At 41.0% G+C, this 14,333-nt stretch overlaps 1 protein-coding gene across 2 annotated transcripts in view; it reads left to right on the forward strand.

Moving 5' to 3' along the window:
* Positions 1-14,333, forward strand: part of HECTD4 (HECT domain E3 ubiquitin protein ligase 4) — a 5,422,508-nt gene that overhangs the window by 4,296,323 nt on the left and 1,111,852 nt on the right. For both annotated transcript variants that reach the window (XM_044068422.1, XM_044068423.1), the window contains exon 52: positions 13,395-13,521. In XM_044068422.1, the coding sequence (XP_043924357.1) occupies positions 13,395-13,521 (127 nt within the window). The remainder of the gene's footprint in view (positions 1-13,394; positions 13,522-14,333) is intronic.

The following is a 14,333-nucleotide window of genomic DNA, read 5'->3' on the forward strand; positions in this document are numbered from 1 at the left end:
ACCAGGACATTCAAATATTCATTCACACACTTCCCTACTAAACAATAAACACACACACCAGGCCATTCAAATATTCATTCACACACTTCCCTACTAAACAATAAACACACACACCAGGCCATTCAAATATTCATTCACACACTTCCCTACTAAACAATAAACACACACACCAGGCCATTCAAATATTCATTCACACACTTCCCTACTAAACAATAAACACACACACCAGGCCATTCAAATATTCATTCACACACTTCCCTACTAAACAATAAACACACACACCAGGCCATTCAAATATTCATTCACACACTTCCCTACTAAACAATAAACACACACACCAGGCCATTCAAATATTCATTCACACACTTCCCTACTAAACAATAAACACACACACCAGGCCATTCAAATATTCATTCACACACTTCCCTACTAAACAATAAACACACACAGCAGGCCATTCAAATATTCATTCACACACTTCCCTACTAAACAATAAACACACACACCAGGCCATTCAAATATTCATTCACACACTTCCCTACTAAACAATAAACACACACACCAGGCCATTCAAATATTCATTCACACACTTCGTACTAAACAATAAACACACACACCAGGCCATTCAAATATTCATTCACACACTTCCCTACTAAACAATAAACGCACACACCAGGCCATTCAAATATTCATTCACACACCTCCCTACTAAACAATAAACACACACACCAGGCCATTCAAATATTCATTCACACACTTCCCTACCATTCTAGACTAAAATAAATAACACACTTACCTGTCCTTGCTGCCCATTCCCCATAACGTTAATCCAAATGCCCGCGCAATACTCCATAGTCCCGCGAGATTCCCGCGATCCAAACCCTACTCCACAGTCCCGACGCTGACTGCTGCTGTTGCAGTCCGGTCCCGACGCGTTTTCCCAGCGAGTCTGTGCACTTTAAAAGTGCACAGACATCTCCTATGTTCCCCTACCTGGATTGCCGGACTGCCGCGAGCATGCGCAGTAGACTCGCAGTAGTCTGGACTACTGCGCATGCGCGGAGTCCGCGAATTTTAAAAATATTTTTTTCTTTCTTCTTTCTTTTTTTTTGGTTGAGGGGGCTGCAGTCCGGCAGCCCGATAGCACGGGCCGCCCCTGCTGAAAACGATTGGTTGGATTGTAAGTGATGTGTATTGTTTGCAATAGGAAGTGTGTCAGTATGGTTTGTGATGTAAAATGCTTGCAACTAGGATTGTGTCAATGTGGTTTGTTTTCATTTATATAAGTGTATATGATTGCTTATGTCATAAGTGATGGTTTAATAAAGATGTTTTTTGTTTAAAAAGGGGGCATGAATTGAATAAGTTATGTAATGTTGCTTTGGTTATATGATATATAGCAATATATGTGAAACATATTTGTTAATTTTAACTTAATATAGCTTGATTACTTTTATATAAATGTAAATGTGCCTATTGAATAAAGGTGTTTAAAAAAAAAGAGAAACACCGTGCATCTTAATTCTGCAAGTGCCATCATGGTTCCTTTTGGGAGTTGTCTGACATAAGTAAGTCTGCCTTTATGCACAGGGGACCTGTTCCCCCACTGAAGTAGTATCAGACTTTTGTTCCCCATATATTACAAATATGTTGCAAGTGTAACCTTAATGTACTCTGCAAAAAGTTGTGTGAGCTGTTCACTCTAGCACTAAATGTTCAGGGTTGCCTCTTGCAGGAGATCTGTTAGATGTTCACTGTAGGATTATTGGTTCAGTAGTATTCATAAAGCATGGGAATTACCTGTAGGCATGTGTGTTTGTGTGTTACAGGCATATGTGTTTGTGTGTTGTGGGCAAGACTTCCAGAGCTTTAAACATCTCCTACAAGGCTGGTTGTCTTGCAATGCTACAGATACCAGATCAGTGCTGAATGGAAAGGTGCAGCTGTGTAATCTTTAGCTGTCCTTCCTCAGATCACTGCTACAGTATTCCAAATTGTTGGTTTATCTTACCCAAATAACCTGTATGTCTGTCCAGGGTGAGGCACACATCTGACATATGACATAGGCCTGCCAATTCACAACTGTAAAACCTCAGACTGTCTTGCTGCCTGTCTGAATGCAGATCTAGCATGGTTGTTGGTATTGTTGGCCTTTACTGGTTCATATAAGTACCCCGTTGTGAAACCTTCCTTGTTTGTTTTCCTTAATAGCCTTGATGTTTGTTGTTCTATTAAGTGTAAGCTGTGAGAGGAAAGTGTAATTGTGTAGGAAGATTCCCTACAAAGATCTCTACTCCCAGTGCTTTTTTCTGTTTAGGTGTACAGCACAGTTATAAAAACTGCAGTATTTACCAGTCTTTCATAATTAAAACCTTATGTATATGACTTTCCTCTCTTATCACTTTCTTTGAGACCCAACATCTTAAATGCCTCACCCAAACTAAGATGGTGGACCTTTCCACTGGTGACATCCCACCTATCACAAAGAAGAACTTCAAGAGGCATTGATCTGATATTATACTTGCCCATTTGTACCCGGTAGTACCTGATGAGGTTTCAGAATTCACAGTAAGCCCAACACCAACTCAGATGCCCACTACTGTGAACAAACTGGAGGAGTATGGTGTCTGGAGTAAACACATCTGAAACAACTGTTCTAACCAGCACTGGTGAGAAGGGGGAACCCCATCTTATAATTTCTGGAGGACCTTGAAGGTATTCTATAGGCATTAGTAAGAGAAATGATACCCGGGTCACTAATTGAGTATGTCAGTAGTTGGCTTCACCATGTCTTGTTAAAGCAAATATCACACCTAAAAAGGAAAAAATAGAAAGTCAAAAATGTTTCCTTTTGTCAGTCTTCCAAGGAAAATAATTGCATGGATTTTTTCCAAGGCACATTCAGGCCATCATGGCAGTCAAACCACAATCTTTTTCCATCCTCTGCTCCTACTTCTACTACACCTTCACAAGAGACATATAGAGTAATCCTCAGAGGAGGTGGAGAATGAGACAGAGTCTGATTCTGATGAACGTACTCTGGCTTGCTCCTCTCAGATCCACTCTGCAGGCCAAGTGGCTTCTTATAATTAGGACTTCCTTTACCCTGATTCTCCCATAGGGGAAGCTTAATTTGGAGTCACCATTTCTACCATAATGAAGCATTTTAAATGAGAATCCACACAAATTTCAGATGTCCAAAATAAGTATAATAACCTGTTTAGAGGTAGGCTCTCCTGCAACTGCTCCAGCTTCTTCTGTGTTTGAGGCATCTCTGGATACCTTTGTCTTTACTTCCACTGCTCCTGTCAGCCACAAGCCCCTAAAAGGCATGATAGATTTTACAAAGTAGCTGTAGACCTGAAGTTTGTGTACAAGAACCCTTTAGCAGATTCTTCTTTTTTTCCCATTTTTATAGATAAGCTTTCCAAACTCCTACCTAATATTAATGTCTTTCTCTCAGGTAGAGACAGCAGGGCAATGGATAGAATAGGAAAAAAGGAATACACCTCTTCCGCTCTTGCTTTTGAGCCATTAACTATTGGAACCAGGTGACTAAATACTTACAGTATCTTGGAAACTTTAAGTAAAACATTGGCCTCTCTATTTAAGGAGCAGGTATTAAGCAACAGGCTATGTCTATGTCCATGCTGGCTCAGGCTTATCATCAAATGCAGTTATGATGCAATGCTTTCTGTAGAGCAGCTGCTACTGGTTCTGTTATCAAAAGGTATGCATGGCTTGCTCTCAGTCCTTATCTTAGGACATTAAAGCCAAGCTACTAGATTATTCTTTGAATTAGGTATCTTTTATTTTGCCATGATGCAGCCAACTTGTCTAAAAGTTTATAAGACCAAGGGAAAATTATGAAAGACTGCAGACAAATTTTCCTCACTTTGGTACCCAGATATGAAATAAACTATCATGCAAAACTCACCTCCTTCTCTCACAAGGAGTCTAGACTCCTCATAAAGCTAAGAAAATGCCTAGGAAGAGATTTTAGGATAAACTAGGTAAGGACTCAATATCTGAGAGGTCTTCCCACTCAGACAAATCAACCTGACTACCTTTTCCCTCTCCTTTCCTTCTTGGTCCATCACTGCCCCTGTTGAAAACACTCACCTCATCTATGGTAAATTTGTAGCTCATAATCACAAATGCGTCCTTTTTATTATTCAACATGGTTATAGAATGTATTGGTAGGAAATCCTTCCATTCAATGGAATCTCTCCTCCTACTCCCAGTCATGTAAAACTCTTACCTCTCATCATTCATGCTTTGCTCGACCAAGGAACAATAGAACCTGGGCCCCAACAGCACATGGGAAGAGGGAAGAGACTTCTAGTCCAGATTTTTTCTTGTGCCAAGAAAAGGAGAATGGGGGCCTGTACTAGATTTGTCCCTTCTCAACACTTTCCTCAAGGTTCCCTTGATCAATATGTTGTTACTCCAGACTTTTCTGCCATTTATCCTTTTGCAGGTTTTCTGGTTTCCTTGGATATGAAATGGGCCTACCTTCACATTCTGATCCATCCTTCTTTCAGGAAATTTCTAAGATGTTTAGCTTAGTCCTAACAGTTCTAGTTCTCAGCTTTGCCTTTTGGACTTTCTACATCCCCCAGAGTATTCACAGTGTGTCTAGCACCAGTCACAGTCTTTTGCAGGACTCCGGAAATTCAAAACTTCCCATACTTTGGTGACCTGTTAATACAGGCACTCTCTCAACAGATCCCTTTACTTCATCTCAGTTTCACTATGTGCCTTCTCCAGAGTCTGGGGTTCACAGCTTCAAAATGTCCACACTGGAACCCACCCAAGACCTGGTTTTCTTGTTCTGCAGACTGGAAACCAAACTCATGCAGGCCTTTCTACTTGTAGACAAGGTACAGAGTCTCTCCAGCTGCTTTCAGTCTCTTTTACCCTTTCAGACTTGCAATACAATGAAATTCTCAAGACACTGGGATTCATGGCTGCAACCATGCCCCCACAGTCCCCTTTGCATACTCCATATTAGAATGATTTGGTGGTACCTGAAATCCATCAGGTCTCAGCATTCTCACCTTCTGGGCACTTAGATTCCCTTTCTTCTTCTCTGCTTAAGGAAAGAAATTCAGTGGTAGATATCACAAGTAAACCTCAACCTAGGCCTGACATTCAGAGTGCAGATAGCTTAAAGATAGTTACACACAGATACTTCAGACATTGCAGGGGGGCATGGACAGGGTGTCTGAGAGTCCAGGGCCAATGCCCACCAAGTCAGAGGTCAGAGCAAATTAACTTGAAGGAAATATAGGCCCTCATTCACACTCTGCAGATCTTCCCCCACTCCTGCGCCCCATCCCCCTCAAACTTTTTGCATATAACATAATAGTCATGTGGTACATAAACAGGTACAGGAGAAAGACGTCTTATCAGCTAAGTAGATTAGTTGTTATGGCTTGGGGACAGGCTACAGAATGAAACATGTCCCCCAGGCTCTTTACCTTCCCTCACAGTACAATGTCCAGCAGATTTTTTAAGCAGGTTAAGGGAAGTCTTTCTCAAATAAATGCTTAACAGGGAGATCTTTCTAGACATAGCCCACTAATAGGATATTCCATAGACAGACTTATTTGCCTCCATCCACAACAAACAGTGACTCTACTTTTCTAGGACTCCTTGCCTTCAGGCATGGAGAACAGATGCCATGTCCTCTTCTTGGAAAGGGAATATGCCTTCCCTCCTCTCCCACTTCTCCCAAAGGTCTTGCTAAAGATCCAGAGAGACAAACGAAAGATCTTACTAATGACTCCCTTTTGGCCATGAGAGCACTGGTTCCCCATTCTCTACCACCTAGTCATTAGGTCATTATTTCAAGTTATCTCACAGAGTGGAATTACTCCCACAGCACAAGGCCTCACTTCTTTACCCCAGCCTATCATCTCTAAACTTAGCACTATGGGTGATTGCATTCTGATTCTTTTCAGACACTAGTTTTATGAGGATGTGCTACATGTTCTTCAGGAGACAAAGAAATCTACTACTAGGAATGCTTATATATTTAAGTGGAAAAGATTTTCGATATGGAGTAATGAACAGGCCCTGTACAAATAGGAGTCCCCACTATCCCATCTTATTTGTGTGAGCTATTAAAAGCTGTTCTGGCATACTCTTTGATCAAGGTACTTCTTTCAGCCATTTTTCATAGTTTTTTTTTTTTAGATTGCCATCTCCTTTCCAGGTTAGAGGTAAAACTGTTTTTAAAAGGTGTCCTTTACCTAAAACAGCATAGGAAAGCTATTCTGCTTCTCTGGGACCTTCACTTTGTTCTTGACTAACTCCCTCACCTCCCTTTTTTGTTTTTGGTCTCCTCAGACCTGATGTTTACTGGCCCAACCCACAGTACCCAATGTCCATGCCGGGTATACTAGCTAGTCTGTGACCTCTCTGGGCTTACTCTGTTATCACTGGGGCTGGTCTTGGATCCAGAGGGTGTCCTATGGGTTCAGCGTGTCTGTGCTTCCATCTGGATATTTTGTTTTAATGACCTACACACTGCCTTTCCCTGACCCCCATGCTTGTTGATTACAGAGGGTGTCCTATGGGTTCAGCTTGTCTGTGCTTCCAGCTGGATATTTTTTTTTAATGACCTGCACACTGCCTTTCCCTGATCCCCATGCTTGTTGATTACATCTGAGGGCAACTCCCCTCTTTTGATCATATATCCACGTAGGGAGTGAATTAACAAGTGTCCTCTCACCTTGGATGGGCACACCCATCCCTTCCGCTCTGTCAGTTGTCCGAACTGCTAACTGAACCCAGGTTTGACTAAGTTGTAGTCAGAGATTTATCCCTCTGTTCCACCAGAGCAGCCCTTCATTCACCCCTCCCTTTTGAACCAGCAGCTTCTGCCTCTGTTATATACTTGCTTGGAAAACCATACTTGTAGTAGCCCTTAGTTCAGCTAGGAGAGTTTCTGAGCTCCAGGCCCCAATAGTAACCCTTCCCTTCCTTATTTTTCATAAGGACAGTGTGTCTTTGGTCAACCCATCATTTATGCCTAAAGTGATCATTGAGCTATCCCTCATTCAAGCCATAAACTTTCCTACTTTTTTCTGTAATCCACAGAATAAGGAAAAGAGAATCTTACATTTCCTGGATGTTCACAGGTAGCTCAGATTTTAGACAAGACTAAATCGGTCCTTAAAACTGACCAATTGTCTGCCTTGTTCCAGTAAGCCAACCTGGATAACCCAGTTTCAAAACAAACTGTTGGTAACTGGATTTCTAAATCCATTTTCTTTTGTTACACTCACCATGGAAAATCTTTTCCTTTGTCAATAAAAGTGCAGTCTGGCAGAGCAGTGGCCTCATTTTGGAGCCCTTTTCAAGGAGATAGACTCAAGAGCCATCCTAGAAGCAGCAACTTGGTCTTCTGTACATACCTTTACCAGACTTTATAGGGTAGGTGTAAATGCAGAGCTTCCTTTGTCAGATCAGTCTTCTCTGGATTGGTTGACAGCTCCCCTACATCACATCCAGCCACTCACTAAGCTTTGGGAATTAATCAACAATTTGGAATACAACAACAGTGATCTAAGAAAGGACATAGTACAGTTGTGTAAGAGCATACCATAGCAGTAGATGTCCTATTGTTCACTGTTGTAGTATTCCTTCCCACCCTGCCATCACCCTTACTTATGTTTTCTTAACATCTTCTCGTAAACTGAGGGGGGATCCATTTCTACCATCTCCCCTCCTGACTAACTATTGTTTTCTAGTATCCTGTGGTGACTTCTAGCTTCCTGGATTTGAAGTAGTCTAAGATTATACCCTTGTACATCCCTATTCAGCCTTACACCTGCGGGCTTAAGTCGTACGTCTGGCATATGACACAATGGAATTCTTTGTCTTTGGTACCCTGGTTGGACATCAGCAGTAGGACTTCTACTGTTATGGTAAGTTGTTACACAACTGCACTTTCTTTTTACCGTCATCTGGGTATTGTTTATCTGTGTTGTAAGTCAAAGAAATTGATCTCCCTTTCCCCGTGTGATGAATTTGCAAACTACTGGTCTGTTCTCCTTGTAAGTGTGAATACCTTGTCTTTAGAGTGTTTTGCTCCAGTTTTTTTTCTGCTGACTATGACATCCCCAAAAAACTTTCCAACAGATATGGCTTTGGTGTGGTCAGGTACTATGGAAAGGTGGCCACTTTTATTGCTACCCCCATACACCTAATCCTGTTCCTGTGCTTGTATTGTGCTGTGATCTCAGTCACAGAATCATGTTAACATCTAAGAGTGTGTTCATCACATTGTGTAATGGATGCTGTAACACTTGTAACTGCAGTTGTCTAGTAGTGACCAGAGTATCCTCTCTACTCCTTGAAGGAGGCATGATGATAAAATGCCACTCTTTTTGCTTATCCCCAGTTGATTTCTCAAGAGATGGTACTGCTGATCAAACCCAAGCTTCCTGGTCTGCTGTAAGAACTTTGTCATTATCCACAATCAGTAAGTAACACCTATGGCAGCATGAGTTCTGTGCTACAGAATTGCTGCAAGAGATGCTCCTGACAATTCACTGTCACGATGAATACTTCACAGAGATTTTCTTTGGCTTACTAGTTTTGTTTGACTGTTTCCTACTCCATTAAAACAAAATTACTTCAGACATTTACAGGTGAGGACAAGAATAGACACGAAGAAGTCAGAGTTAGGAGTAGTTTATTAAGGGTTTTAAATTAAGAGAGTTTTAATGAGGCAGAAAAGGCTGCAAGAGAAAAAAAGTTCAAGTGCTTAAAAACATAGAAAAGTATTATCAAGTAGAGAAGGCAGGGAAGACAAGCATGAAGCAGTTTTGAAGACTGATCAAGAAAAGATGCAATGTGCAAGTCTTCTTTCAAGTAAGCAAAAATGCTCAAAATTAGATTCTCCCTAAACTTAAAAATAGTTTTTATTGTTAATGGCAAAGCATCTATGTTCGCCCTGCAATAAGCTGTGCCCCTTGCATTTGTGTATTTTTGTGTTCAACTCTCAGGTTGCTACATCTCAAGAGAAAGGTAATTTTCATTGTTTGCAATGACCTTAGGTGGACCTGTATTTCATCATCTGACTGAAATTGGAATTTCACTCTTGATCTTTGTATGAGTGATTTATTACCATCACAGACTATTACTTGACCTTTGAAATGGAGCCCTGACTGTAACTCAAACAACTGGAGTTCAGTTACCAGCACTAGTACTGGAGAATCCAGGCAGAGAGAGAAGAGGAGTGGTGGGTAGTGACGCACTTCCTGGGGGGACATGGAAATGAAGGCTGCATGCACTTTGAGGCACACCAGGAATGTGCAGTTTTACTGGTGGAGAGTGGAGAAACCACCTCCTATGTTTCAGGGTTGAGGTGGGGATGCACAGAGGAAAATGTCCCTTGCAGAAGAGAGGGTAATAGCCTTGTAGGTATCCCATTGCATGTTCCATTCTCTTACCTCACAGTAAACTCCTCCATCTTCCCACCACTATCACACCTCCTCAACTAACATGTACAAGCATACCTTACCTATGCTCACTGCATGCACTCTCCTTGCATATCTTACATCCTACCAAAGCTCTATCATTCCCGCACTCAACCACTACCACTGTACTACTACTCACACCACCACTCATGTCTCACCCTCACTCAGCTCCCCTCCCACCAACTCAAGAACCATCCGTATGCACCCCCCACATATTCTACCAACTATATTACTCAAACATAAAGCATCCCCACAACTTAACATAGTAACCCTCCCACCATACCTATTAACCAAAGAGCACAATCATGAAGTTTCCCTTATAAACAAACACATTCAAAAACTGAGAAAACTAATAACCTCATGCATATCAAAACTAGCCCTAAGTGGAGATATCCACCCCAACCCTGGACCTACCGTCTCCAACCCCAATCCTCATAATCAGACTAGAAACCACAACTTCTCCCATATTACAGACAATAGAAAGCCAAATGACTTCCTTCTACTAAGCCTAAATATTAGAAGTATATCCAACAAAGTCCATTAACTCCATGCCACCATAGACTTATACTCCCCAGATATAGTCATCCTGACAGAAACCTGGCTAAAACCTCACATTACCAGTGAGCAAATACTCCCTACAGGTTATGGCATACTAAGAGTAGACTGGCTAAACAAGAAAGGAGGCGGTGTAGTTATAATATTTAAACAACATCTAAACATCCAGATCTTAAAATCATCAGCTCCACAAATAGGCAATGAAGAAATAATATATACCAACCTCAAAATAAACCAAAACAAAACCATCAACATAATTGGATGCTACTTCCCACCTGGCCAAAACATCCCTCCACTAGAAAACCTCCTCAGCTGGTCTTCCCACCATCTCCCCCAAGAAACTATCATTTTAGGTGATTTCAATATTGACTGGCAATCCTGTTGTGGCAACCATCCAACCCATCATGTAAACCTTCATGGCTTCACCCAACTAGTCCAGTCGCCAACCAGGATAAATAAAAACTCCAGCAAGCACACTACCCTGGATTGGATACTAGTCAGTAAGAGCCCCCAGTCATATATAACAGGCTGCTTATCAGATAGCCTCAGTGATCACTTCCCAACATTCCTACTGAAAAAATACCTATACCAAGCTAAACCTGTCGTCTACCGTCAGATACGTAAAAAAGTAAACTTTAACCCAGTCTCATTCATCTCATCCCTCAAAGAATGTAACTGGCATCCTCTTAAGTACCTCAGTCTTGATGATGCAGTTGCATTTTTTAATACTACCTTCCTGAGCATCCTTAATTACCATGCCCCCATAAGACTTTCCAGAATCAAAGCACAACCCTCCCCATGGCTACAGAAAACCACTAAGTCAGAAATGAAAAACAGGGATAAAGCCTGGGAGCACTGGCGCAAAACCAAGACCCACCTCAACTAGACAGAAATTCCTAGAACTATGCAATAGAGTCAAAAAGCTAATAAAACAGGACAAATTCCAATACTACCAGTCTGCCCTAGACTCCTCCGAACACAGCCCCAAACAGTTCTGGTCCTCCGTAAACTCCATCCTCCACCCAGGTAAAGTCAGTACCCCTCCTCCTAACATCCCTCACTCCTCAGAAAATATTGCTACCTCATTCAACACACACTTTGCACAAACCGTACTATCACTAGCTAAACAACACAACCCCCCTCCCCTCCAACCCACACCTTCAACTACTAATCTCCCCACTGCCTTCTCTTTTTCTCCTGTACCTACCTCCAACATAAAAAAAAACTCTTAACTAAACTTAAACCCACCAAATTAGCAGCAGACAACCTCCCAAGTGAATACCTACAAATCGTAGCTGATGCTCTGGCCTACCCAGTATCCATCTTGATTAACCGATCTCTGTCAGAAAGTTATGTTCCCACACTGTGGAAAGTATCACATATAATTCCCCTCCACAGAACTAACCAATTACCGCCCCATAGCTATTCTCTCTCCACTCTCCAAAATACTAGAGAGATGCATACACTCTCAGGTCTCAGACTACCTCCTTACTAACAACCTCCTTTCCAATACTCAGCATGGTTTCCGACCAAACCATAGCACCACCACTGCTTTACTAACACTGTCCTTCAGCATAAAAACAATGGCCATCTCTCCTCTGCTACTTTCCTAGACCTATCAAAAGCATTTGACATGGTCCCACACAAACAACTTATTTCTGTCCTCAATAACCTATCCTTCTCACAATCAAGTCACCAACTGGTTTCAGAGTTACCTGTCTGACCGCCAACAATCCGTTGTATGGCAGAATGACATATTTCCCCAACTACCTGTCTCCATAGGGGTTCCCCAAGGATCCATCCTTGGACCCCTACTCTTCTCTGTTTTCACAAATAATCTAGCCTCTGCCACCACACATGGCACACTCATAACAATACACAGATGAGTCGACCATCATCTGCTCAGCCCAGTCCCTACCCAAACTACAAAAAGTCACACAGGAAGCCTTTTCCTCTGTTGAAACTTGGTTATCCGATGCCCAATTAATACTCAACCCAAACAAAACTAAACTACTCATCTTCCAACCCACCAAACATACTCAAAACAACTCTCACTTTAACATCACAGCAAAAGACAACACCACTATATACCCAACTGAACACACCAAATTGCTAGCAGTGGAAATAGACAATAAACTAAAATTTGACATTCAGATATCCATGACCATAAAAAAAGTCCACAAAACCTAGGAGCGTTATACAGAAATAAGCATCTTCTCACCAAAGCAGCAAAGATTTCAATAGCAAATTCCCACCTTATCTCCACCCTACTTTATGCCTCTCCAATATATACCAACCTAAGGCAATGCGATCTAAATAAGCTAGAGACCTGCAACAACAAAATTGCCAAATTCGCCACAGGGGCATCCTACCGTAGTCACCACTGTCTCTCACTTGCTGAACTGGGCTGGCTTGAACTCCCTCACCTCCTTCAATGGTATCAGCTCTCACTCGCCCACAAACTAATAAACCATCCACTAAATGTCCCATCCCTCCAGAATCTACTCCAACCCTATCGCACCACCAGTCCACTAAGATCCAGCAACAAAAATCACTTGCAGATCACTAAAGCCAATAACTCTGCTGGTGAAGCACTATTCTCTTGCACCATAGCCAAATTATGGAACTCCCTCCCACCCACAATTACCTCTGTACCATCATGCACCCACTTCAAAACTTTACTAAAAGCGCACCTAAAAACATGCTGGCTATGCCCTTGCAACTCCCACTCTAATATCTCCCACCCCATCCAACCACTACCTTTCTTTCCACTCCACTAACTACCTTGATTATAGCAAGCTCAGATGCTCATAAGCCTAGTACTTATATAGCAGGAACTTCTTATTTTAACATTTGTTAATGTATGTTATGTACTTCACAGATAAAGATTCTAGTTGTCTACTGATGTACTATGTTCTTCATCTGTAAATATGTTGTAAGTAATTGCTATGTAAATTGTTAATCGCTATGTAATCCAATGTAACTACTGTCTGTTTATTTTAACTGTGGAGCTTTTCTCCCCGGGCCTCCGCTGAAAATGGACCTACGTCCAGTCGGACACTCCCGGTCAACAATTATAAATAAATAAAAAATAAACCAAGTGTGTATGAGGATGCATGACAAAGCCAGGCGAACACAAACCACCCCTTATGGTTGCATTAATTGCCTGTCCTGGTCACTCCTTATACCACTAGTGGGGAACAAATGGGCTGATTGTCTGGGAGGAGTCAAAGTGTGCAAACAAAAAAAATCACTACTTGGTAACTTTCATGTTTAACTTCAATTCTGCTCATTGTAGGTACTTGTGTGTGCGCTGTTTAACTGTGTTTATATGTTATTTTATAGGAGGATCATTATGCTCTTCTGGTCAAGGCATGGGAGACTAAAGTTTTCCCCACAATCAGACGCAGATTTCGTAATGAGGCAGAGAGAAAGTCTGGTTTGGATCAAATCAAGGGAGCCCTACAGTTAGGTATGACTTCTGAAAGTTATTCTTCCAAAGTGTCTTGCATAATGTAGTATTCTTACAATAAAATCAGCTATATGCCAAATTAAAGGACTTTCCAAACCAAAATGATTTTTCTACATCTTATATTTTAAATTGTAATTTTTTTTATAATCTAATTCTGTTTTTTTTTTTGTCATTTGGAAAGAGATTTTGACCATGCATTCCTGTTTGACTGAACCTCCTTTTGTCTGGGCTTCCAGCTGTGTGTCATGTACCAGAGAGCATCTGTCAAAGGATCAAACATATTACTTCAATTTTAAAGCATATGAAAAATAAAAACTAAACACATTTCTTTACCTGTTAGGCATGCAAGTGATTTAAAAGCCACAGTACTGTTATCAAAACTGCCCGTTAGAATCATTCACTTCTAAATGAGTTTAGGGCTACAGAAGTATACTGAAACTAGAATATCTGTTTTGTCTTAACAGGTACAGGCTCATATTTTTAGTAGAAGGTTAAGCTGTCAGTGACATGTTTATTATTTATCTCATTTAAAATTTTGACTTTTCAGACTTTAATTCCTCAGATCCCCAAACATATGAAACGTAATGTATTTTGCTCACATTGTAGTCACTGCTGCAAAACATGCAGTTCAGATTTTTGCTTACAAAAAAACCCTGTGATGCTCTTTTTTTTAAGCTAAAAACATGTTATACTTATGACAATGTAGTCATACATTTATATAAATGAAATCAAACCATATTGAAATATTTTCAGTTGCAGTTTGAACATCACATATAATCTTTACAATCATTGTCTATCAACATTACATAGCT

This window comes from Protopterus annectens, chromosome 4.part0 (assembly GCF_019279795.1).
Source record: "Protopterus annectens isolate FY-2018-M chromosome 4.part0, PAN1.0, whole genome shotgun sequence".
Lineage (NCBI taxonomy): Eukaryota > Metazoa > Chordata > Ceratodontiformes > Protopteridae > Protopterus > Protopterus annectens.